Source organism: Mobula birostris, chromosome 19 (assembly GCF_030028105.1).
Source record: "Mobula birostris isolate sMobBir1 chromosome 19, sMobBir1.hap1, whole genome shotgun sequence".
NCBI classification, from domain to species: Eukaryota; Metazoa; Chordata; class Chondrichthyes; order Myliobatiformes; family Myliobatidae; genus Mobula; species Mobula birostris.
This window is the reverse complement of record NC_092388.1, coordinates 15450137-15477687: the sequence shown is the minus strand read 5'-3', so window position 1 is coordinate 15477687 and position 27551 is coordinate 15450137. Positions and strand designations below refer to the sequence as shown.

The 27551-nt window shown below is 41.9% G+C and overlaps 1 protein-coding gene across 1 annotated transcript in view; it reads left to right on the top strand.

The window, feature by feature from the left end:
• LOC140212316 (A disintegrin and metalloproteinase with thrombospondin motifs 16) overlaps positions 1 to 27551 on the top strand; it is a 201243-nt gene that overhangs the window by 163716 nt on the left and 9976 nt on the right. The window contains exons 18-21 of the mRNA XM_072283017.1: positions 3507 to 3633; positions 23434 to 23638; positions 24158 to 24352; positions 26199 to 26423. Coding sequence (XP_072139118.1) covers positions 3507 to 3633; positions 23434 to 23638; positions 24158 to 24352; positions 26199 to 26423 — 752 coding nt within the window. The remainder of the gene's footprint in view (positions 1 to 3506; positions 3634 to 23433; positions 23639 to 24157; positions 24353 to 26198; positions 26424 to 27551) is intronic.

Sequence of the window (27551 nt, the reverse complement as noted above, 5' to 3'; positions counted from 1 at the left end):
GAATACACAACGTCCATTTACATTAAATTTTAATGGTTTCAATAAATTGTGAAAGACAGTTTAGAAATGTAGATAAGCAGTACCAATTTCACCAGGTCTACCATATCCAACATGTAAAATTGAACTCATACAAAAGCTCCAAGTGACTCATTTTTGATTCGGTTTGAAAATAGTTTTAGCCAAGTTTCTGCTGGCTAATTTGTAATTGTCTTCAAGTTCCATCGTGATGCCTGCTGTAAACAGAAGAGTACACTTCCAGAAATGATTTCAATTTATCTGCCTGACCTAGAGCTTAAAATGCTTAGTTGCAACATTTTCAGATGCCCATTAATTCTCCTTATTCCTCCACGTAACCACCACCTGGTATTGATTACATTACCCTCTTCCCTATTTTGTTTTCTGTTCTACAATACATGTGAATATAATTTATAACCATACAAAACTGCAGATACTAGAAATCTGAAATAAAAGCAGAGAATGCAGGAAATACTCAGTAGGTCAGGCAGCATCTGTGGAAAGAGAAGCAGAGTTAGGGTTTCAGGTTAATGAACATTCATCAATTCTGTGAAGAAAGAATCATTAACTCTATTTCTTTCTTCTCAGATGCTGCCAGCGCGGTTGAGTATTTTCCACTTTGGCTGAATACGATTTGTATTTTTATAATAAGATGTTTATAGTAAGATAAAATATGCATATTCAAAAATTAGTGTAGTTACTTTCTGTGGTTTAGCTTATTGCACAATGTTTCATTTATTTGTCCTGTATGATATCCAAAATATCTCTTGGTGTCATGTTAATTAAGCAATTGCATTTTTGGTATAATCTATTGATTACTGTTTGAGATACAAGCTGTAATGTTATCGGAACATACGATTTATGTTGCTTAGATTTTGTGAAAAGATTAATACTAGGACTATGGGTTTTATTTTTCTCACAGAAACTTAATCCACTACAAGTAGGAACAGGAAAAAGCAATCTTTCTTATAAAGCCTTCTCCATAATTCAATAATTCATAATGTCTATTTTGATGTTCTGTTATACAGTAAAGCTTGAAACAATTTCTAAAGCTAAATGTAAAAATCTTAGAAACTTTGCTACAATAATTTTCAAGTAACCTTTATTAATGAGACTAATAACATTTGAATTAATTTCTATTTTTCTAATCTTACCTCAGTTTAGTTCCTGAGGGGGATCTCACTGAAACCTATCAAATATAGAAAGACTTAGATATAGTGGATGTGGAGAAGATGTTTCCTACTGTATGGGAGTCTAGGACCAGAGAGCACAGCCTCAGAATAGAAGGGCATCCCTTTAGAACAGAGATGAAGATGAATTTCTTTACCCTGGGACACAGATGGCTGTGGAGGCCAAGTCATTTGGTATATTTAAAGCCGGGATTGATAGATTCTTGATTAATAGGGGCATGAAGGTTAAGGCAGAAAAGTGGAGTTGAGAGGGCTATTAAATCAGCCATGATAGAATGGCAGAGCAGGCTCAATGGGCTAATTGACCTATTTCTGCTCTGATGTTTTATGGTCTTAATCTGACTCTTCCTCTGTCTGTTAAACAGTTTTCTTTCCTTGCTAATATATTACGCTTCTGCACCGAGAATCATTGTAACATATCTTCAGGTACAATTGACTGTTTAATTTTCAATGTTGATATGGGTAAATATAAATCATAATTTATTACTGCATGAGATAGTGCCCTTTAATAAAAAATATTCATTTCATCCTAAATATTTTGCAGAATGAGCAATACAGCAGCTATGTTATTGACACAAAAGATGTATTCATTAGAAAATGTCAGCGATAATATCACCAATTAGCATTCTGATCATGGTGAATTACCGAATAGATGCTTGGCGTTTCATAGTATTCAATTTGATAATTAATGTAACTTTGTTCTTTAAATTTCTATACTCCTGCAGTTTTACCACAGCATGGTGCAATACTGTGGGTGCATAGAACTATTCGCAAATCATTCTCTTTATAAAGACTTCTCTTTCCAATCTTTTATCTCACACTTTTGTGCAGTAAGTTATTTTGCCCCATCTATGAAATTGGGCTAAATATGTTCTAAGTAATGGAGATGAGCAAGTCAAATGGGGCTTAACCGGAGTTCAACCCAAAGTTGGGATGGGACGGTAGTGCAGATGTTAGCGCGATCTCTTTACAGCAACAGCTGTCACCAATTTGGGATCAGTTCCCGCCCTTTCCTGCAAGGAGTTTGTACTTTTTCCCCGTGACTACATGGGTTTCCTCTGGGTGCTCCGGTTTCCTCCCACACTCCAAAGAAGTACGGTTAGGGTTAGTGAATTATGGGCCTTCCTTGCTTCCTTCTTTCCCTCCCTGTACCCCCCTTTCACCCCTTCCTCCCCCTTCCCCTTCCTTCATTCCCCTTTCTTTTTTTCTCTCTTTCTTTTCAGATTTAGCTTTTTCTATTCATCCCCAGGTTCAGTGCAATGTACTAATATTTGAATGTTTAGAGAATTAAAATGCTGCAAGTTAACACATCTAATTACTGTATAAAAGAGTAAGATTTGATACATAGCAGGATTTAAATTATTGCAAATTGGAGGTCGAGGTATTGTGATAAGTGGGTATGTGTGTGTGGTTTTGATTGAATAATGGGGATTTTGGGTTGGTGCATCCCCTTCCTCTCTACCACCTCTCATCCCACAGCAATATTGTCACTCTGAAGGCATATCACACACATGATTTCGTTGGAGGTTGTTGTGTGTAGTGGGTGGAAAGAATCAGGGAAGGATGCATTGGGGAAGGGAGCATAGCTTTGCTTAAATGGGAGATGAAACTGACAATGGTCTGATTTGGGCACTGGGATGGATGGTGATGGGTTACATTTCTGGAGCGTGGAATTAGTTGAAAGGATGAGCTTGGAATTTACATTTGAGATGGTGTCTGGCAGTATACCTGTCCAAATGTCATCCATCCCTCACACATCTTTGTCCTGGGAGAGGGGGATAAAGTAGTTTGGAACAAGGGGTAGGTAGAAAAACTTACAGGAATAAGTGGTGAACTTCAACATTTGCACAGACAACCCCCACCAAAGCTGACATTTTATGAGCTCCATACTGAACCTGATTGTTTTTGCTATTTGCTTTTTCCATTAACTTATTTTGAATAATGTACAAAATTGTTTGGCTCAGTTTGTTTTGAATGTGACTTGAAATTGGACCTCAAAGACTGAACTTTCATATTTTACCATTTAATACTCCGAACAGCAATCCTTCCGACTAATTACTTCTCATGGTGCCTGTCTCACCAATAACTTGGGATTGTGTAGTGTACTTCAATGCAATAATATTCTTTGTTCTGTCATTGTTTTTACACTGCAGCAATTTTCACTGGATACAGACATCCTGTTTTTTGACTATACCAGAAATGTCTTCAGTACCTTAATTATTAAAAAAAAACATTGTGAACTTTGAAACACTTTGCAATTTACATTAACAAGATGAGTGAAAAGGTGCTTCTGTTTTCTAGGTCAGATGACAACAAGGGTAGCGTGTTACCGTGATCTTCGTGCCCAGGTAAACCTTTCTTTCTGCAATTCAAAGACTCGACCCACGACTGGCGTGACTTCCTGTAACCCCCAGGCTTGTCCTGCAAGGTAAGAACTACAGTGGTGCATTTACTGAAAATGCAAATTGATTTATTTATTAATTCATTTTTTAAGCTGGCTGTCAGTTCCTAGAACTTGTCCTTGGGTAGTTACTGATGCATTGACATATGTACGTTGATCTTCAATAGTTCCATTTAATATCAGAGAAATGTTTGCAATATACTTCCTGAAAATCTTTATTCACTGTCTGTAATTGAGTTTGATGATGAAAATGGATGGCATTAAACTTGGCTGTGATATGATTAAATGTGCAAACTTATTTATGTTTGGGAAGTACTGCTGAATATTATTTATTCTTGATGTATCCTTTTACATAATAGGTCATTTTATAAAGCGCCATTAGCCCGCTTTTTGAAAAGAGTGAAAATTGTAATATGCAAGTCTTCCAATTTACAGAAACTGCCTGAACTTGGGTCATTATGCATTATTACAGGTCCAATGACAGATAAAAAGTAACATCAGTAATTGGAACACTGTTAGTGGGGAAGGAAGTACTATCAGAATCCATTTATCATATTACCATGAGCTCGCATTAAGCGGACAAACCCACACAGTCACATGGGGAACATTGGTGTGAATGGAATCCCAGTCGGTGATGTAATGCAACTGCACTAACCTCTACGTTACTGTGCTGCCACTGTATTGTGGTTGCTTGCTTTAATTCCTTCCACAGCTCTCCCAGTGATCCAGTGCAAGTGGAAAGTCGTCTAAGTGATTGTTATAGTGTATAATTGTGCAAGTGTAGAATATATGTCTAACTACATAATGATGATATCAAAATATATTTGAGTGTCTTTTAACAGGGGGTTGGTGCTCTGCAGTCTATGGATCACATAATAAATAATGGGAATGCAAAGAGGAAGCTCTGGAGACTCATCTGTGTTCTTTGAGTAACTAACTTAAGAAAGGGATTCCGTATTTTCACCGGTTCATATGCAGTACTTGGCTGAAGAACGTTATCTGTCTCTCTTCAAGTATGGATTGCTAATAATCAGATTAATCAGTTGTAGTTTGGATACGCAGGCAGCACAGTAGTATAGTGGTTAGCGCAATGATCACCAATAGACGTTTGATTACCACTGATGCTTGTGTATCCCCCCACCACCCACATGGGTTTCCTCTGGGTACTCTGGTTCCTTCCACATTCCAAAGACGTACAGTTAGGGTTAGCGTTGAGTTGGGCTGGCCCCAGCACATCCTTGGACTACGTTGTTATTTATTGATTTATTCATTCATTGATATACAGTGCAGAGTAGGCCTGTGGCACCCAGCAACCCCCAATTCAACTCCAGCTTAATTGCAGGACAGTTTACAATGACCATTTAACCTACCAGTGGACTCTTGAGAGGAACCCCATGCGGTCACGGGGAAAACGTACCAACTCCTTACAGGCAGCATCAGGAATTGAACCCGGGTCGCTGATACTGTAAAGCGTTGTGCTAACCACAGCACTACCGTGCCACCCTTAGGGTGAGCGTGCAGCACGGTGGTCAGTTAAGGTGTGAGTTAGATTCGTGGGATGGGATGGGCTGGGAATGATATTGGTGAGTCAGGATCGTGAATAGAAGGTCCAGGAGAGTGAGAGCTTGCTTGGTTGGTTCACTGTGGAGACGGCAATGCAGAGGAGTGAAGCTGGTTACACTGAACAAATAAGCTAAGGATAGGCCTTATTACAGAGAGTCAATCCTGCACCAGGATGAATCACTGTGGTGCCAAGGTCGACTTGAAGCTCTGTACATCGTGGAAATCATAGCAAGTGCACAGGGGTCTGTCCACCCTGTTGGTGCGTCTTTTCATTGATTCTATTATAGTTATTGAATTTACTGAGTACACCCACAAGAAAATTAATCTCAGCGTTGTAGATGGCCCTTCAAATATTATTCACAGTCCTTCAAATGAACTGTTGCTCCCAATATGGTGTCATCTGCAATATTTTGATTTATGAGACTGGACCATTTATGTAAATCTCTGTATCATATAAATAATGAGACACAGTAATCCTGTAGAACACCACTTTTCATCCTAGCCAAGTAATTACATGTTCCTGTGTGTGGTTTGCAATTGAGATGAAAAATCTCGGCCCGAAACCTTGACTGTTTATTCCCCTCCATAGATGCTGCCTGACTTGCTGCATTCCTCTGTCATCTCTTATGTGTTACTCTGGATTTCCAGCATCTGCAGAATCTCTTTTGTTCTGGGAGATGATTTCTTATCTGCTATACGTATTGAGATTAAACTATCTTGTCTCCCTCACCATTGCCACATAAACAGCACTAGGATCTATCTTCTGAAAATCCAAGGGTAGATCACATTTACTACATCACTATTATCTCTTCATTGCTGCCCTCCTTCAAGGATTGCAATAAAGGGAATTAAGTATAACCTTTTCATCAGATTTTTTTCAATATTTTAGAGTTTAATTTTTTATTTAGTCTTTTGAATAAAGATTCGATCATCTTTCCCACCACTGATATAAATAATTCCATCCCTGTCTTGTTCTAACTCATTTGCCAGTTCTCCAAGACTAATGTTTTCAAATATTTTTGTCTCAGTGCCATAGTATCCCTACTATTCCTTCTGTAATGTGTATAAGTACATCTGTCTGCACTAGAAGCTTTATCCACTCTGTCTTACTGTGTTTAGTTATCTCTCCTTTTCTGTCTTAATTTTGCTTGGCATATTTCCCCTACATCCATCTCCTTGGTTAGCTAAAGTAACTTTTAAATCTTTTCATTATTTCAATGGAACTACTTGTGTATCTATCATTTGTAACCCTACAGACACATTCCCTATTCCTTTACCAATACTTTATTCTGTTTCCATGTGCTTCGGTGGAAAAAAACATATTTATGTTTTTCTTTATTTTACACTGATTTTATGTTTTCAGTTTTTTTTAACTTTTCCTAATATGTTTGCACTCTCTTATCAGTTTCAATCTTTCTTTATTTATGATTCTGCTGAATTCCCTTGAATACTACTTAAAATGTCTCCACTTCTGTTTATGTGTCAGTCTGTCAATTTTTCAATCCAATAGATACATAATCTCATCCTTTTAAAGTCTTTTTCTACTGACTCATCACATTGGCCTTTGACTCCTTTGTATCTTTCTCAATGCCATATAAAGTATCATCTTGAGATTATTATTGCATGGATGCTCTGTTCTGATTTATTTCTCAAACCAGTAGTTCTTTCACTTGTTGGACTTCTCATGGAGTTGGTAAAAAAAAAAAGTTTTACAGATACTAAACCTTTTCACTTGCCCTTCCTCCCACTTTATTTGTTACAATTAAAATCTCCCAGGGAATTATTATTCTTTCCTTTATTTCACCTGCTTTAGATATTTGTACTTCAATGTCCTTATAATGTTATGTGAACTGTATCATGCTCCCGTTAGCTTGATCAGCCTCAATCCATTATATTTTTAACTAGTTTGCAATAGGTTTTTTTAAAACTCTCATTATTTATCGCAGCATAGGTCTGTTATTGCAATCCATTGTTTCCATTTTTATTGTATAAATTATTCAGCAGCATTTCTGTCAAGTAAATATATTCCCATTGTCCCTAGTTCCTTACTTATTTGCTCCCTTCTCCGTGGATTGTCACCTTGTCGTGGTGGAGAAGCTTGTGTGGTCCTGTGATCCTGAGAGCAATGCTGTCTGGAGCTATGCTCCTGGTAGGGTCACCCATGGCGGTAAGGTCGAGGGTGAGGTCCCTGACAAAGAACAATCCAACCAAGACCTCAATGGTGGAACAGGCGGACAAAGCTACTTCGAACTCAACGGCTGTGAAGGCGGTTGGAGGCTGCAACAAATCCATCAGCTCCAATCGTCGTGGTTTCCATGCCATTGAAATCAGTTGGTTGATTTGTGAAGTATCGTGTGCTTCTTGGAGTGCAACACCAAGTACACGTTAAACAAATACACGCACAGGCGTCTTCACTCTGTGGGCCACTTCAGAACGAAGACCATCATCCTCGACCTCGAGGGATAGCCACGACGACTTATTTGCTCCAGCACCCTTCTTTTAGTTTGTACTTTCTGCAAACTATTGAACACCGAGTTTCACTGATCTTTGAATAGTTGCCTATTGTGCTTTATTTTTAGAAGTCCTTGTCTTTGCTTCCTGACTTGCTGCTACCCCTGACCCTTACCTTGGCCTGACCTTCTCACTCATTCCCCATTTCCTGCACCTTCAGGCCTTCTTAAGATCCCTTTTTAATTTCTTTTTAAATTATTTTACTTATTTAGAGAGAGAACGCGGAACAGCCCTTCCAGTCCCACGAGTCACACTGCCTAACAACCCACCTATTTAACCGTAGCCTAACCACAAGACAATTAACCTCCTACCGGGGCGTTGCTGCGGCATGCTCGGTGGGTGGAGGGTGCTGATGCTTTTTTGCGGAAGTGGGTTGGGGGGGGAAGGCTGTTGCTTTGGCTACTGCTTGTGCATGGGAGGGGGGAGTAAGGGTGGGGGCTTTGGGGTACAAGCGTTTTAACTATCACCTTTCTTTGGGCCGCTCTTCTGGTTTTTTTTGTGGATGCCTGTGAAGAAAAGGAATTTCAGGATGTATATTGTATACATTTCTCTGATATTAAATGGATCTAGTGAACTATCGTACTAACCAGTAGGTCTTTGGACTGTGAAAACCAGAGAACCCAGAGGAAAACAATACACAAACAGGAAGAATATACAGTACAAACTCTCTTACAGAGGACGCCAGCTCTGGGGTCCCGAGCTGTAATAGTGTCAAGCTCGCCGCTGTGCTACCGTGGCTCCCCTTTGTCTACTGGAGTAAGATAAGATCCAGTTGACAGAGCTGTTTAGCTTTTCCATCAATAAAACAAAATATAGAAGAACTGCTCCAGACATCAATAGTGAGTGGAAAGAACACATGTACTGTGTCCAAAATCAAATGCTGAACAAATTCTTCGAAAGCTGATAAGTGTTTTCTGACAAGCTGCTTCTTAATGGTGGGCTTTGTGGTGATTTAGCTTTCGTGGCCTACCTTCTCGATGATACATAATGGCAGCGGCCCAAGTATGTGGATGTGTGGGGGTAAGGCACTGGAAATTTAATGCACTTTATGTGTCAGATTACATTACATTACATTACTGTTAGACTAGCCAAATCCTCTGGGCTCCAAAAAGCCGCAGGGTGTTGAAGTGCTGCAGATCCACGGGTTCCGAGAGTGTAGGCACGGTTAAAAATGTACCAGCAGCTGATATGAATAGCATTTCTTGGCCACTTTTAGTAACTGTCAGCAGCCACTCTGGCTTGCACGAGGAAATGGCTAATAGCCAACTCTATCTACTTTGCTGCATCCAATTATATCATTAAGATTTATTGTACTAGTCAAGCAACCTGTAGTGTTCGGGGCAACGAACTACACCACCTAATACCCAATGACTTGTGGCCACTTTCAGCCTTGAAAGTGTCCTTGAATGAAATCTTGTTGTCACAAAATCAACAAACGGAGTGGTTTCCAGTCCTCTTCACTGTATGATACCTCTGGTCTTAAAGAAACCTGCTACATACTGCAGTATCACTCCTTTCTCCATTTCCAAAGTCCGCCCCTTTGTAACTAGATCACCTTAACTTGGCACGCATATCAAAACATACACTGAAATACATAGTTTGCATTGACAGCCAACACAGACCAAGGACGAGCTGGGTGCATCCCCTGTGGTCACAGTGAGAATGTACAAACTCCTGACGGGCAGCGGCTGGAAGTGACCCCTGGTCGTTGGCGCTGTAAAGTGTTGCACTAGCTGCTACACTATCATGCCGCTCATAGTATATGATACACAGATAATGCATATGTTCATATACATTAGCATCTTTAGGAGGTACACTGTTTTCAACACATTCTTTCATTCAACATTAAGTTCTTTCTGCCCTAAGTATTTTGTGTTTTTCTTTAAACCCTATGAAATCAGGTAGTTCAGGTCAGTAGTGCTGTCTATGGAGGGGTATCCTTTTTAATTCCTGTTTTCCCTAGTGAAAACGTGCCTGAACACTAAAACCTGAGCTCCAGCTGGGAAATTCTGAGCTTTCTGTTCTCACTGGATATGGACGTGGAAGATGCCCATGGAAATCCACCTTGTTGGAACAAGCTTCCTGTCTACACAGAGCTGTCTCCCTGTAGGAGTTCTGCTGTCAAAGAGGAGCCCATGGAAATCACCTTGCTGGAACAGGCTTCCTATCTATAACAGAGCTGGTTTGCAGTAGGTGCAGTGTTGTCAAAGAGGAGCCCAATGGAAATCCACTTTGCTGGTACAGGCTTCCCATCTCTACAGAACTATCTCCCAGTAGAAGCTCTGCTGTCAAAGAGGAGCCCATGTAAATCCAACTTACTGGAACAGGCTTCCTAGCTATACGGCGTTGTCTTCCAGTAGAAGTCCTACTGTCAAAGAAGAGCCCATGGAAATCCACCGTGCCGGAACAGGCTTCCTACCTGTGCAGAGCTGGCTCGCAATAGGAGCACTATTGTCAAAGAGGAGCCCTCTGCTACAGTCGGGTGAACATATCATCAAACGCAAAAGAGATGGTACTGGTTCATCATGGAGGAACTTGTGCCAAATCTTAGAGAACAGAAGTACCACTGAAAACTAAACAGGAATGGTTCTGATTTTAAAAAAGGCAAACTTGTATATGAAACCTTAGCAGACAAACTCCCTGTTCAAATTAATTTTAGTAGATTCAGAACATGCGATACAACAGCAGTCTGGGAGAAATTTTACCACACATACTGTGGTAGGAGGAGGGCTCAACCCTCTCTTACCAAGGCAAAAGTCAAAAAATTTCGACTTTACCCATAAATGTTGTGACCCAGAAGTGGAGATGTAGCCAGGCTTGGAAAGATTTTTTTCTTTTTTCTCCACAAAGATGTTATAGATGTTACCTGTTCTTTTAAGCTTTTGCTCCAGCTTCAGCTGAGACTTTTCTACTCTCTTACGCAATCGGCTACAAACTCGTTTCTTCTGATGAGCCAATTAAGCATTCTTTCATCATTTTCAATTATCTAGAGTGGGAATTGGACTGAGATTGGATTAGATTTAAACCCTAACAGGAATTTCAAAGTTCAAAAGTTCAAAGTAAACTTATCAAATTATGTATATGTCATCATATACTACCTTGAGAATCATTTACTTGCAGGAGCTCACAGGAAAATAAAGAAATACAATAGAATTTATGAAAAGCCATACATAATAAAGTCTGACAAGCAATGTGCAAAAGAAGACAAATTGTGTAGGAATAAAAAGGTAAAGAAATTATAGTGAGAACATGAGCTGTCGAGTCCTTGTTTCTATGCATGGATGTAGATGAAGGAGTGAGGGAGATCAGACTGGGGTTAGTTGTCAAGGCCTCCTCAATCAACAAACTGGCTTCATCCGACCATATGTTTATGCTTGTGATTTGTACTGTCAGGTACGGATTTGTTTTCTTGTTTCATACAGCATGTTTTGTCTTCTCATCTGGAATAAAACAGTGTATTAAAAGAAAGGTTAGCAAGGTCATAGAACAAGCAAGCCAAGACTGAGGTTTAATTCTAGAGGAACAGAATTGATAACTAGGGGGTTTTACTCAACCTGAATCACACTATGCATTGAAACTACACCTACACCCTTTCCATTGTCATACTAACCAAGGGGCATATGGACACTGGAGAGAGCGCAGAAAATATTCACAAGGATGGTATCAGAATTGGGACAATGCACATGTGTGTGGCAAAAAGATGAATAGACACATACTCATGAATAAATAAAAACTGAGGGAGCCTTAAAGTCAGTGGAAGGTCCTGAAAAAGGGTCTCAACCCAAAGCATCAACTCTACATTCATTTCTATAGATGCTGCCTGACCTGCTGAGTTGCTCCAGCATTTTGTGTGGGTTGTGAAGGATTTGATTGACTGGTTATATGTTACTGTGCGTGGAAGAGCATAACTAGAAGCCATCAATATAAGCTAGGGCTTCATAAGAAGCTTCTTCACCCAATAAGTGGTCGAGCATAGAACTTGTCATCATGGGGACTGAACTAAATAGTCTTGATGCATCTAAGGGGAGAACTGAACAAATGCATGATGGAGAGGATGTAGAGATTTAGACTAAGATACTGATAAAGAAAAATCAAGGATGCTCAAGGGAAATGTACAGATCCTCATGGACTTGTTAGGCCAATGACCTGTTTCTACATTATCATTATGGTTCCTATGTTTATTTTTAAATTAGCTGCGTCCCTAAAAAAATCTGTGCGTACATAGATCTTGCAGCAACCCTTTCAATCTACATCATTTATCATGTATCTCCTGTTCACTCATTTTACTTTAACCTTGCACTCTAATACAGTGAGTTTCAATTCCACTATGCCTATCCATGCCACCTTATGGTCAGGCAGATTGTTATGTTTGGTAACTTCAAAATATTAAACTAATTCAAAGCAAGACACAGGTGTCCAAAGTCTGTCACGAGCCTTGTGGCCCATCAGGCCAATGCTTATGCCAGTCTCTGTGGCGTGAAGCGACTGAGAGTACAAGACTCCCCCCCCCGGATAGGACGCCAGTCTATCACGAGGTGAACCCCCAGAATTTTTGCTAGTACCCATTCTCAGCTGGGTAGACTGGAGCAATGTGTAGTTAAGTGCCTTGCTCGAGGACACACACGCTGCCTCGGCCGAAGCTCGAACCCACGACCTTCAGATCGCTAGTCCAATGCCCTAACCACTTGGCCACACGCCACACAGAGGTGTCCAAAATGTGAGTCTAACCGTTTACTTTAAGCGTGGCACGCATGTATCACATAGTAGCGTGATAACGTACGTAATGCACTTATTTATTCGTATAACCTGTGATGAATTATTTGAATGAACAAGAATGGTTAATCAACCATATATACAAAATTACTCAAATATTACTGAAGTATTAAATACACAACGCAGATCAAAGCTGATCTATTTTCTGAGTGTTGCCTTTCTGAACTAGTGATTTCCTTAAAAATCCATGAGAATGAAAGAAAATGAAATGCACTAATTCATCAACCTACTCTAATAATTCATTAAAAAAGCATTCAACTTGTCAAATATTGTCAAATGTCCTGACGAAGGCTCTCAGCCCGAAATGTCGACTGTACCTCTTCCTAGAGATGCTGCCTGGCCTGCTGCGTTCACCAGCAACTTTTATGTGTGTTGCTTGAATTTCCAGCATCTGCAGAATTCCTGTTGTTTGTCAAATATTATGTTCCTTTGAAAAAAAAGCTTCCACAATCCTTTACCAGTATTGTATAATGACAGAGAGAGTGAAAAACAACAGCATAGCCGTGTGGAAATTGGACCTCAATATTTCCTTGTTGGTGAAAAATCCTTGCTAACTGATCTGAAACTCTCCAGAGGTGCTAACGTACCCAAAGTTAAACTTTCATAAAATATTTCATCACTAATGTTAAATTGACTGGCCTGTACTTTTAAGGATTACCACACTGTTGTTTTTTTTTCCAATCATTTTTTACAAATTACAATATTTCAGTCTACTGACACCAGTGCTACATCCAATAGTTGTGTGTGGCATAGTGGCACGTGAGGTAAAGCTGCTGCCTCCTGTGTTCCCAGTCCAGTCCTGACCTCAGGTCTGTTTGTGCAGAGTCTGCAAGTTCTCCCTGTGACCCCTGTTTCCTCCTTTAGCGGCTGGTAGAATCTGGTGGCGGTTGATGGGAATGTGGGGAGAATTGTTTACATGGGTGTAGAAGCCAGCAGTGACTTAATTTACTCGATGGGCTTCGAGGGCTTTTTCTGCCTGTGGCAAAATGGAGGGAAGATTGTACCAACATCTCCTCAATTTCCAGAGCAACAGACACAAAACGCTAGAGGAACTCAACAGGTCAGACAACATCTATGGAGAGGAATAAACAGCTGACGTTTTGGGCCATGACTGGAAGCAAAGGGGTAGCGGGGGTGAGTGGGAAGAGTACAAGCTGGGAGGTGAGAGGGGAGGTAGATGGGTGGGGGATGGAAGATAATGTGAGAAGTTGGGAAGTGATAGATCGAAGAGGCAAAGAGCTGAAGTAGAAGAAGAAATCTGATAGGAGAAGACACTTAGTCAGCAGATTACATTCAAGAGTGACTTAAAATATGCTTACAAGTGTCTCCAAGACTCAAAACCAATTACTTAATTTTTAGACTCCTCTCTGGAAACCTTTGACGGGGGTGGGGGGTGTGGAAACGATAAGCATGTCCTAATCTAGACTTTTCAATCTGTAGCAAAAAGGAATTTTGTCTCTTCAACATTTACTAAACAATTATTAACCAGTTTTCAAAAACCTGGCAGAAAAACTCAATGAAAACCTGTCAAATAGTACAATTAGTACAAAATTACAGTGGATGTGGCCAGCTATGTGGGCTGGGAGAACTCGTTGAGAGGCATTTAATAAACTAACACCAAAGATCGTGGGTATTTGATCTGCACTGAAAGTCATTTGAGTTTGGCTGCACTACCTTTTGCCAGTGCGGTATAATGACAGAGAGGCAGAAAAAAAAGCAACATAGGCTTGTGGAAAGTGGAGCCCCGTATTTGCTTGTTGTTGAAAGCAATAAAGAGTTGGGAATTGAAAGAGGGACCCTGGAAATCCGCAGCAGGCAACCATCATTGGAAAAGGAAACAAAAATGTAATGTTTTGATTTGGGATCTTTTAATTAAAACCATATTTGAAATACATCAGCTCAGCTAACTTTGGTATGGCTTCTCGCAGTCACATTAATACCAGTACTGCTGATCAGACTTGGACATGCATGGAATTTAAAGTGATAGCTCTGTTTGGTACTGGTTGCGATCTGATTGTGTTTGGCACTGGCTCGCAGCTTGACAGGTGCTCTTGTGCACAAGGGAGCAGTTTGGTACAATGCAGCTGTTGAAAAAGTTCCTGCGGAGAAATATGACCCTTAGTTTTACAGTTTTTACAAAGACCTGTCAAGTTTAACTTCCCTGTTTGGAAGTAAAACGGAACCCATTTGAAACAACAAATAAAACAGAGTCCACAAGAACTAATTTGCACCTGCATGATTCAACTGACTCAGTGATGTGTCCACGTGAGTTTTTCCAAATTCTCTTTATCCTTCCTAATGCCTGTTTATGGAGAGCAGCATTGATAGATACAAGTGGTAGTCAAATTAGGAAGGATGTTCAAATGAATTATTTTAATATAAATGTTGCTAGTCATATTTCATCTTTGATTTCCAAACATTGACATCCTGAAGAAATTTGACTTCAGAAAGCATCAAAGCAGATGGTTTGAGTTATGCAGGAGGAACCGAATTCAGTCCATGACCTTCTGCTGCCTGGAACTTATTGCCTATTGCTCAACGTTGCTCAAACATTGAGAAAGGCAGTGCAGAGAGAACCACTGGTAGCAGCTCAGCCAAAAGTTCAGTCCAACATTCCTTGCGTTCTAGGAGGCACCACATTTCCCATCACCATTAACACCTTGTGCTTGATCCTGGTGTCATGGCTCGCTGACTGTTGTGTCATATTTGAGCGACTGGGTAGTACGCAGCTCTCCATGGGGCAAGCCTAATTCGTGACGTGGCTGTAAACCTTCTGAAGAATGAAGAGCAGGCACATATTTCCTTCCCTGCTGCTGATACGAGGGGATAAAACGAGCAGCATTCCTGGACCTGAGAAGAGGCATGACTCCCCCTTTTGTCCTGGCTCCAACTTTTCTTTCCCAAGCGCCGTCTCCTAATATTACTGTCTGTCCCATGAATGACTGATTCCTATCACAGCGTTACAGCACTGAGTGCCAAGTGTTATTAAATTTCATTTATTTTATTGAGATACTGTGTGGAACAGACCCTTCAAGCCCTTTGAGTCATGCCACCCAGCAACCCCCGATTTAATCCCAGCCTAATCACGGGTCAAGTTACAATGACCAACTAACCTAACCTCTGGTGGGTCCTTGGACTGTGGGTGGAAACCAGAGCACCTGGAGGAAATCCATGCGATCATGCGGAGAACATACAAACTCCTTACAGGCAGTGGCAGGAATTGAACCCGGGTCGTCTGTACTGTAAAGCATTGTGCTAACCACCACTCTACTGTGCTGACGACTATCCCTGTCCGGTCTTTCTGTTTTGATCGGCCTTCCCTTGGGTTGTATGGGCCCTGCTTTTTTATACTCTCGCTTGCTCTTTCCTCTAATGTTATTGCTTGGAGACTTTCGGTCTCGCTGTTGCTGTCCCATCGCCCCAGCTGTGTGTAGCTCAGTATCCAGTGTGCATGCTTTGCACTGTGCTTGAATTAGCACATTCAGCAGCCGACAGCTTATTGCTTGGAGGTTTATTTGTGAGAATCTGTGATTCAAATATTGAATGTAACAGCGTGAATTTTGTTTGTTTATTTATTTATTTATTTATTGAGGTACAACACGAAGCAGGCCTTCAACCTGCAGCACCCAGTAACCCACCAATTTAACCCTAGCCTAATCGATGACCAACTAACCTATTGACCTGTAGGTCTTTGGACTGTGTGAGGAAGCCCATGCGGTCACAGGGAGAATGTACAAACTCCTTACAGACAGCAGCAGGAACTGAACTCAGGTCACTGCTACTGTGAAGCGTGGTGCTAACCACTACGCTACTGAGCAACACACACAAAATGCTGGAGGAACTCAGCAGGTTGGTGAGCGTCTCTGGAGGGGAAAAAACAATTGACACTTTGAGCCGAGGAAGGGGGGAAAAAACAGAATAAAACGGTGGGGGGAGAGGAAAGCTTACAAGCTTACCCGGTGAGGGGGAAAGGGGATGGATGGGGAGGGGCTGGTGAAGTGAGAAGCTGGGAGGTGATAGGTGGAAGAGGTCAAGGGTGAAGAAGAAGGAATTTGATAGGAGAGGAGAAGAGATGTCCTTAAAATAAATGGAACTGAAAGTACAAATCTGAGACAATAGTTTAAATTAACAGTGAAAACTGAGCAAGATTGCACAAGTTAAAATGAACAGAAACCATTGCTAGAACTGGTGGGCTGCGAATTCTATTGCCTAGTATTAGACTGTAGCCTTGACCACTAATGGATGGAGCTGTGCTATTCACAAATTTGACCTGGTACTTCTCTTCGAGATTCACTTATACACTTGCTATGATTTCTATGGTGTATAGATCTCCAGGCTGTCCTTGGCAGCACAGCCATTGGCACTCTCGACATGGCGTTAGACTCACTCTCTGTATTAAGGCCCATACTTACCTTCCTTGTACAGTTTAACCAGCTTCACTCCTCTGAATTGCTGCCTCCATGGTGAACCAACCTAGCAACCACTCACTCTCCTGGACCCTCAACTCGTGTTCCTGACTCACCAATATCATTCCCAGCCCATCCCATCGCACTAAACTCACTCACAACTTAACTGACTGCCTTGCTGCACTCTCACTACCTTGAATCTTCCAAGACCCTTCAATCTGCTTATTGATCCCCCATCCACTCCATCAATATTTCTTGCCTACAATCTTGCTTGAATCAGAATCAGGTTTATTATCCTGGGCATATGTCATGAAACTTGTTTTGTGGCTGCAATACAGGACAATACATATTAGAATAAGAAGTATATATACAATGGACTTCGGTAAACTGGGACACATCAGGACCGGCACATTTTAGCCCGATTAAGCTGGTGCCCCAATTACCCGAAGTTTCATGGAAATAGTTTAAAAGGTATAAAAAATTCAAACTACCATTTAACTGAGTAACAAATTATGTATTTAAATAAAATACAGAACGAATTAGAACACTACCAATACTACTACAGTAGTATATAACGGTGTATTAGTTCAGCACAGGACTGCCTACAAACAATGCTTTTGATGATTACATCCTCAAATTCTTCATTTTCATTGTAACATTCAAGATGATTGTTGACGTTGCCAGATTCTTCATAGTTCCTAACTTGTTGAAGTAGTGAAATTGTTTCATTTTCACTCCCAGCCGTTTCTGGCGTCTCTAAGCCTAAATGCTTGACACCGCAGCGAGCAAAACAAATCACTGATTTTTGAACACAAACACGCACAAATAATAATATTTTTTTATTTTATCTATTTCTTTTTCTCTTCTAGATGATGTATTGCATTGAACTGCTGCTTCTAAGTTAACAAATTTCACGTCACATGCCAGTGATAATAATTCTGATTCTATTAAAGACGGTTCACTCTAGGCACAATAAACACCACACAAGTACATGCAATTGATGCCAGTTAGAAACTGTTTAGCAACAGTCTCCAGTACCAATTATGCGACATAGTGCCCCGAATAAACAAAGGGAACCCCAGCTATTTTCTTGATTAGTTTTTGTTCTTCAAGAGTTGTCCCATGGTGAGCGCGCAGCAAGGTGCTACAGTCAGTCAAGTTGTGGGTGAGATTAGTGGGATGGGATGGGCTGGGAATGATATTGGTGAGTCAAGACCAAAACAGATTAGTGGATCCAGGAGAGTGGGAGGTTACTTGGTTTGTTCATCGTTTGTGAAAGCAGCAATTCGGAGCAGTGTAGCTGGTTAAAGTGCACAAGGAAGGTAGTACAGTGCACACTATAGTGCAAAAAGAGATCAAAAATATTGAGGCAGATAGTTTTTATAGGTTCGTGGACCATTTACAAATCTGATGGCGGAAGGGAAGAAGCTGTTCATTAAACATTGAGTATGTGTCTTCAGGTTCCTGTACCTCCTCCCAGATAGTAGCAATGAGAAGAGGGCACGTCCTGGTGGCAAAGCCATCCCACAACTCCTCTGTCTAGCAGTAGCTGCTAACCCTCCACACTTTTCGGAGAACGCCAAAGTTAAACAACGGACCTTGGAACATATGACATCATTGCAAACAACTGGCGTCAAGTGATATTTAGAGATTATTGGGAAATTTATATTATAAAAAACCAATAATGTAGGGATCCAGGTTTCCTGTCATTCACAGTTCAGCTTACACATACCCCTTGGATTTGTGCACAACAGGAGGCTTTACATGCTTCAGGCAAAGCAAGCCCTTTCTTCTGCTAGACCCATCATTGTCGATCTGGTGGGGGATGTCAGGTAGCCTATCAGCAGCATGCAGTGGAGGGGGTTGGTGGTGGGGTGTGGGTGGGGGACGGTGAGGAAGACTGATTTTGGGATCAGCACACACAAAATGCTGGAGGTCAGGTAGCATCTGAACAGTCGACGGTTCAGGTCGAGATCCTTCTTCAGGACTGGAAAAGGAAGGGGAGGTTAGGAGTTGGGCAAGAACCACGATGATGGGTGATTTGTGCGTGTTGATCCATTTTTTTCAGCATTTGCATCTGCAGAGTGTCTTGTGTAGGATCAGGAGTATGATGGGTAGGCATCATTAATGGAGGGGAACACTAATAGGGAGGGAAAATAGGCAGCAGAGGAGGCATCATCAAGAGCAGTGCAGTTGTCAAAAAGTAACTGGAACGTGTGGGAAGATAATCAGGTTGACACATGACGGGCCCTCAAGAACGTTAATGGTTCCTGGTTGTGGGACTAAATGCCAAGGAAGGTGCATTTTGGTTGACCTACCTGCAGGATAATACATAAATGATCTGGACCAAGTAGAAGTGGATTGGCTAAGATCAGACCATTCTTGGTGAACACTAAACCAATGCTCATAGAATACACCGTAGAGCACTACAGCACATTACAGTGACTTCAGCCCACAGTCATGTGCTGACCTTTTAACCTGCTCTAAGATCAATCTAACCCAGGGGTTCCCAACCTTTTTTATGTCATTAACCAAGGGGTCCATGGACCCCAGAGTAGGAACCCTTGATCTAACCCATCCCTTCTACGTGGCCCTCCATTTTTCTGTCATCCATGTGCCTGTCTAAGAGTTCCTTAAACATCCCTGCCTCGACCGCCTCCCCAGGCAAGCACCCACCGCATTAAGTCATGTTTTTGTATAAATGGCCCACACCGTCTGCTGACCAGTGGACTTTGTAAGTGATATCAAAAAAATCTGCTGCACACCCATTGAAAAAAACTAAAATGCCCAATGATGTTTTTTTTATGCATTTAGTTCCCATAGTAATCATGCAGCAGTAAACCACTCATACTCAAATGAAGATTTCTGATAAACGTTGGAACCTTGCACATAAAGACGTGGGATTACTTGTGAACCTGCTGCCTCGCGAGCTGTTGTTTCTCAGTCTTTGCTCTAGTCAGCCAGCTGTGGTACACTCTTAAGGTTTCTGAGAATGCTTTCCCCGTGCCTGATAACCAAGTCCAACTCCTGGCCTTCTTGTGTGGCTTAGCCTCTAAGCCTGGCTGAACTGTTTCTACTGACAGGAGAAGGGGCGAACGCGGGTCCTGGAGCCTTAAAACCAGTGCTTCGGGTAGGTGGAGTTCGTCAGCCTGGGAAGGCAGTCCACCTAAGAGAGGGAAAACTCTAATTTCAAACCTCCGCTGCCTTGCGGCCATACCCACTCATGGGAAAGGCTTCGGGAGTAAACCCTGAGGACAAATTCAGAGCTGGAGTCCCTAAGGCAGTCCGATGTTGCCTTCAACCTCGTCCTGGCAACTCCTGCGACGATACTGGTGCCAAGCTGTATTGGCCCTTGCCCTTCCCTTGGACAATGTATATATATATGTACTTACGTATTAGAAATGGAGTGTCCTGCGTGAAGAATTGGATTCAATTGACTCAGAGCCTGAGCTGCTGGTGTGGTATGGGGCAGCTGAACCTCACTTTTGTCATCATGCAAAAATCAAGACCATTATGCATACTGCATGCTTAATCAGCATTGGAGCCATGTATTGTGCGAAGCCAAAGCTGCATGTACTTTGTTGTGACAGGCCATCACTGAGGTGCTCTGTTTAAAGTGGACAGGAATACTCCAACCCATACATAACCCTTTTTCCCTGTGTCTATTCAGAAACAAATGTTGATAAACTAAAGGGAAAAGAAAACAAAGTTCTAGCATTCACAATGCGATATATTCAAAGCTAATGAAAAAGTTATGCCTATAATTTAATTTTTGTGGGTGGGGGGATTATTTTCAATGACTTAAATATCAGATTACTAAGGGAGAGGAATGACCTGCACTTTTTGTACTGACATAGTTGATAGGATCAACCATAAGAATATTAATCAGTGTTTGTAACGTTTGATACAATGTCCTTGTTTATAATCGTTGATATTTCTGTGGTACATGCAACAATAGTTGTATTTTTGTAAGTTGCATTCTCACATGAGGACAGAGCAGATACCAGCCAGTGAAACTGCAGTGTCTGCAAAACTTGTAGGTACAAAAAAATTATTTAGTCACGCAGAGAACTTCTTTATAGGAGGTGACATCATTCCCATGGTTTGCCTTATTAGTGATGCACACTGGCATTTAAACAGTTCTTTAGCCATCCAGTAAGTACCATTTTCTGTAACTGATATCTTTGACCGTTCTCATATGCAGTCTGTGATCTTTGGCTTTTAGCCAAGTCCGCTCTCTTAAGGCAGCAGAAAGGAACACTTGTTTCCCCAAGATATGATTCCTGAATTTAATTCAGGATTAAAGGCAATGTTTACTATTTACCATGGCTGAGGGGGAATTAACTGAAAGAGTTTGTGCCCAGGTTATGACACATGTTGTCGAGTTAATAAGCTCTATTTATAATTTGAGAGAATAGGTCCACCAAATAACTGCTGGGGTAACATGCACTAGTGCTGACAGACATTCTTCTGGTTGTCTCGGTGATGGTTTGAGTTACAGTCTGAGTTCTTTGCTCTCATTTTCTCCTGAGCTGTGAGCCAACTGGCTGTCAGCAAGTGACCTGCTGCACCCACACAAGATGGGTAGCTGGGCGCAGGATGATGGGAGCAACTCCTTACCGATGGTCACTGGGGAGACTGAAACAAGTCCAGCGATCTGTATAATAACCCTCTCTCCGAGCACCCTCTCAACATGCAAATGAAAGGCACTATTCACCTTACTGCATTATTCTGGCAAAATCTTACTTTCAGATGACAATACTTTAAGAATAAATTAGTATTATTTATTGTAAATTGATTATACCAAGATACAATTCTTGGCCTGAAACGTCGACTGTACTTATTTCCATAGATGCTGCCTGGCCTGCTGAGTTCCTCCAGCATTTTGTGTGTGTGTGTTGCTTGGATTTCCAGCATCTGCAGATTTTCTCTTGACAGTGATAAGCTTGTCTAGCATACTGTTCATACAGATGAAATCATCATTCAGTGCCTTGAGGTAGAATATTTACAGAATACAGTGTGAAAGGTACAGAGAAAGTCCAGTGCAGTTAAACAATAAAGTACAAGATCATAAGACCGTAAGGTAGATTCTGAGGTCAGGAGTCCATCTGATCATACGAGAGGGTTTGAGGAGTTCTCTTGGAAGAGCATGAGGTGCTGAGGAGATCTGGACTTGCAAAGCTCGGTGAGCTGGTTGACAACTCCACAGATGGATGTGTCCCACTTGCTGCATCAATCATTTTATGTCTGCAGATCAACTTTTTTAGATCCCAATTGAAATGCAGAGTCTTTTTGAACCAGAATTACAAAGCCAGTGTTTGAATATATTCAACAGTCTGGGCTATAGAACCTTGCAAGGCAATATCAGAAAAACCATAGAGAGTTGAGAGGCTCTCACCATACCGTGGCATGGTGTCCATCCAGTGTATAGGGTTAAAAGCCATTTTCTCTTATTGAATAGTTTTGTAAATATGATATTGCTTGTAAATCTCAATTCACTGGGACTGATTTTATATAAATTATTAATTAGTTACTGCTAAATACTACACCATGCACGGTGACCTGCTGAGTTCCTCCAGCGTTTTGTGTGTGTCACTTAAACCAATGTTCACATAAAATTGTTACGGTGTCAAATATATTTTATTTTCAGTTCACGACACGTTTCAAGTGACTATGAAGTAAGAATTTTTTTTCTCTCCGTCTTTTCGTGTTGGCTTTGTGGCTGCCTGTAAGCTAACAAATCTCAAGGTTGTATAATTTATACATTCTTTGATAATGAATGTACTTTGAAACTTTAAAAATCCATTTGTTGTATTTGAGCAAGCTTCTGGGCTTTTCAACTTTAAAGTAACGAGGGGGGAACCTCATTGAAACCTATCGAATTTTGAAAACCCTAGATAGAATGGACATGGAGAGGATGTGTTCTCCAGTGGAGAAGTCTAGGACCAGAGGGCACACACTTAGAATATAGAGACGTCCCTTTACGACAGAGATGAGGAGGAATTTCTTTCGCCAGAGCATGCTGAGTCTATGGAATTCTTGCCATAGGTGGCTGTGGAGGCCAAGTCATTGGGTATATTTAAAACAGAGTTTGATAGGTTCCTGGTTAGCATTAAGCATCAATGGTTGCAGGAAAAGGGCCGGAGAATAAGAATGAGAGGGATAATGTATCACCCATGAGGAAAAAGACTCAAAGGGCTGAATGGCCTAATTCTGCTCCTATGTCTTATGGTCTTAAATCAACTCAATGTTTCATTACTTTATAATCAATCAGGAGGATAGTATTTAAACTTAAAACTTCGGTATACCATAAGGCATAGGAACAAAGAGTGAGCAGAAATATATACCTCTATTCCTCTGATATACCTCAGACTGAGTGGGACAAAAGCAAGGTGACTGTGAAGAATGAGAGTCATGCAAACTAAAATAAATTAGTTTATTCTGCCTAACGTGCTTCATTCTTTTCAAAAACAAGATTACGTGGCATAAAAGCAGACATTACCTTGCATTCCAGGTTTCTGACCGCTGTCGGTTTCAATCCTCCAGTCCAATTTATGCTTGGATCTTTTCACAGCTGGGCTGTTGGTGACTGGGGAGAATGCAGTCGAACGTGTGGAAGAGGTGACCAGCACAGGCAGGTCCGCTGCACTCGAAGAGTGGCTTACAATAAGCTGGAAGACGTGCACCAGATGCTCTGCCCGTTTCCGGCGCCAACTCGGAAGCAAGCGTGCAACACTCGTAACTGTCCACCTGCGTGGAGCGTGGGAGCCTGGTCTGAGGTACTCATCAAAGCCCTGAGCAAGATCTGAACCGTTGTGACAGGTTTTATGAAGAAATTCTGAATAGCTTTACCAACACTAAAGATCTTAGTAGACCCAGTACAGATGCAGAACATAACCAGTAGCAGATTACAATCAGAATTAGAGGATTTTATATTGAGTTGTATATTCAGACATGGACTGAAATATGCAATAATAATCTCAGGGATAAGTGTGGCTAACTATGAGATACTGTGAATTGAATGAACTGAATCCAAGGTTTTATATACTAAACCTGTAAGTGTATTAGTCTCCAGCCCTCTGCAGTTTCTCCCAATCCCGTGCATTGAGCAGGTGGCAATGCAACCAGTCAGACTTGCAGTCTGTTCTGTGGTTATGGTTACGTGTGCAGCGTGTGTGACATCCATTGCAGAAGGAGCATCTCCTAAGACTTTGTTCCTCACTGTGGGCATGAGATCTCTGAAGTTATGATTTCTGGGCCGGCACGGCCATTTGTTTCACATATTGCTTTCTCTCCAGTGTTCGCGAACATGCGGGAAAGGATGGAGGAAGAGGAGTGTTGTCTGTAAGAGCACACATCCTACGCCGGGCACACAGATTCTACACGGCAGCGCTTGCAAAGCCCAACCAAAGCCCAAGACCCAAGAAACGTGCCTGCTGAAGCGTTGTCATAAACATCGCAAAATGCAGTGGTTTATATCTACGTGGACTGAGGTACAGTATCCACCCTGAAAAGATTGCAAATTTATGCATGGATCAAACCATAATAGAAAATAATGGATAACCAATGAATAATTCAGTATAAAGAGTGAAGCGCCTTTTGTTTTCAGCATTATGCAGTTAAATCATTTTTAACAAACTTATTATTATGACAGTGTCTATTTTGTGCCCACTTGACGACTTCACCTGAGACTTGGGAATATGAGCCTTAAAACCTGTTAAAATTTCTTTCTCAGAGGTTCATGGAAAGAGATTGTTTTCTGTGCATTGTTCTCTTGAGAATTAAACATGGACCATGTTTCCTTAGGAAGACCTTTCAAGCAGGCATTCCTGGAACAACATGGCCTCTCTAGTTCAGCACCGAGCTAGGGCACTTGTCAAGTGAGTTAGCCAAGTTATCTCCATCTGTCATCTGCCCCAGCCGTGCTGCAATGACCTTCTCCCTCCTCGCTGCTGTCAAGATCAGCCTGACTCCCCACCACATCAGGGTCCCAGCCAAACCCCCAGTGTTCCATTCCACTCTCCCTGCACACCCACCAGCCAGATCTCCACTGGTGACAGATTGTTTGCTCTTCCCTGATCCCCAGTCTCAAAATCTAACCAGCATCATATCTCTGCCATGTTGAGGCCAAACTCAGGCAAGAGGAACAACACCTTATATTCCAAACTGGGTACCCTCCAACCTGATGGCATGAACGTCAATTTCTCCATTTTTTAGTAACTTCCCGCCCCCCCCCTTCCTTCTTCTTTTCAAATTCCCCATTCTGGTTATCCTCTTACCCCTTCTCTTCCCCTCAGCTACCCACCACCTCCCTCGGTTCCCCTCTTCCTTCCCTTTCTTCCATGGTCCATTGCCCTCTTCCATTAGATATCATCTTCAGTCCTTTACCTCTTCCACCTATCCCCTCCCAGATTCTTTGAAGACGGTATGTCCCAAATGGCAAATGTCCCTAATGATAGATGAGGGTATGTCCCAAATGGTGAATGTTCCTAACGATAGATGCCTCCTTTTTGAGTCACTACCCCTTGAAGATATCCTCAGTGGTGGGGAAGTTTGTGCTCATGATGAAGTTGGCTGAATCTATAATCCTCTGCAGCCACCTACCAGTATACTAGTTGCTGCATGAAACTCACCTGCCATTTTTGATGATTATTTTTTCCAATATGTAATAATGTTGACTGTTTATCTATCTGCATCCCAGAAGCTCATGATTAGCTTGGAACAAGCGCAATCTTTTTCGGCCCTTCACCTCTTCCACATGTCCCCTCCCAGCTCCCCACCTTCCCCCCTCACCTAGTTTCACCTATCACCTGCCAGCTTGTACTTCTTCCCTTCGCTGACCATCTTATTCTGGCTTCTGCCCCCTCACTGAATGTTCTTCCAGTCCTGATGAAGGATCTCGGCCCAAAACGTCAGCTGTTTATTCCCTTCCATGCAGGCTGTCTGAATAGCTGACACCCTGCTTTAACCTCCCCGTGTGGCAGCTGCTCTCTATGTCCAGTCTTGCTGAGGTTGCCTCCTTGCCCTGTTTTAATCGGAAGATCATAAATGTACCAGCAAGGTGATGATTCTGTGCAGTTCATTGCCACGGACGGCTGTGGAGGCTGAGTCATCAGAAATATTTAAAGTGGAGGTTGATAGGTCCTTGATTAGTCAGGATGTCAAAGGTTATGGGGAGAAGACAGGAGAATGATCAACCCCATTGGAGTAATACAGTATCTCAGTCATGATAGAATGGTGAAGTAGACTTGATGGGCTGAATGGCCTAATACTGCTCGTATGCCTTATGGTCTTATCATCCAGGAGCTTAGTTTTTTTTCCTGCCCTTTTATTTTCCAGTGTTCCGTAACTTGCGGTAAAGGAATTCAGAAGAGACACTTGAAGTGTGCGGACAAGGATAATTCTGGAAAGTACAAAGAGTTTGCTTACAAAAGGTGTAACCACTTGCCAAAACCTAACCTGGAGCTGGAGAGAGCCTGCGTTCTCCGAGCATGTCCCAAGCCATCGCACGAGGCTGTTTTCAGCAACGCACTGACAAGTTGGTATGCCTCACCCTGGTCTCAGGTAGGGACGTGTCCAGTAACATTGCAATAATGTCATATTTAATATTTTATGCTTATGAGGACACGCAGTCCCCTTTCATTGTCATTTAGTAATGCATGCATTAAGAAATGATAAAAATATTTTTCCAGAATGGTATCACGAAAACACATGACAAACCGACTTAAAAACTAACAAAATCCACATAATTATAACATATAGTTACAACAGTGCAAAGCAATACCGTAATTTGATAAGAACAGATCATGGCATGGTAAAAGTCTCAAAGTCTTTCGAAAGTCCCATCATCTCACGCAGACGGTAAACCTCCAGCGCCGCCAACTTGCCGATGCAGCATCCCGGAAGCATCCGACCACAGTCCGACTCCAAGTCTGTCCGAAAAACTCCGAGCCTCCGCCCACCTCTTCGACACCGAGCACCGAGCATCATCTCTGCCAAGCGCTTCGACCCCGGCCCCGGCCCCGGCCCCGGCAACAGGCAATAGGCAAAGCCAAGGACTTGGGGCCTTTGTCTCCAGAGATTCTCGATCGCACAGTAGCAGCGGCAGCGAAGCAGGCATTTCAGAAGTTACTCCAGATGTTCCTCCGCACTTCTCACAGCTGTCCCCATCAAATCCGGATTGCGCACGGCCCCCTAGTTACACATATCAATATTCATTTGGAACGGCCGCGCGCACTGTGTCGCACCGCCATCTTCTCTTCCCTCCGCTATTCATTTGATTCATTTGTCATGTGGACATCGAGACATACAGTGAAATGCGTCATTTGTATTAAATCAAATCAGCAAGGACTGTACTGGGCAGTCCATAAGTATCGCCTTGCTTCTAGCACCAACATAGCACCCCACAACTCTCTAACACTGACCATGCTTCTTTGGAATGTAGAAGGAAACTGGGGCCCCAGAGGTAACCCACAGGTCCACAAGGAGAACGTACATACTCCTTACAGTGGGAATTGAACCCCAATCTGAACCCAACTGGCTGCTGTGAAGTGTTGCACTCACCTCCCTGTTCGTTTGTTCAGGAATTTATTCAGACAATTGTTCCGTCTTTTTATTTTTTGAGATACAGCCTGGAGTAGTCCTTCCAGTCCTTCCAGTCCTTCGAGTCACGCCACCCAGCAATCCCCCGAT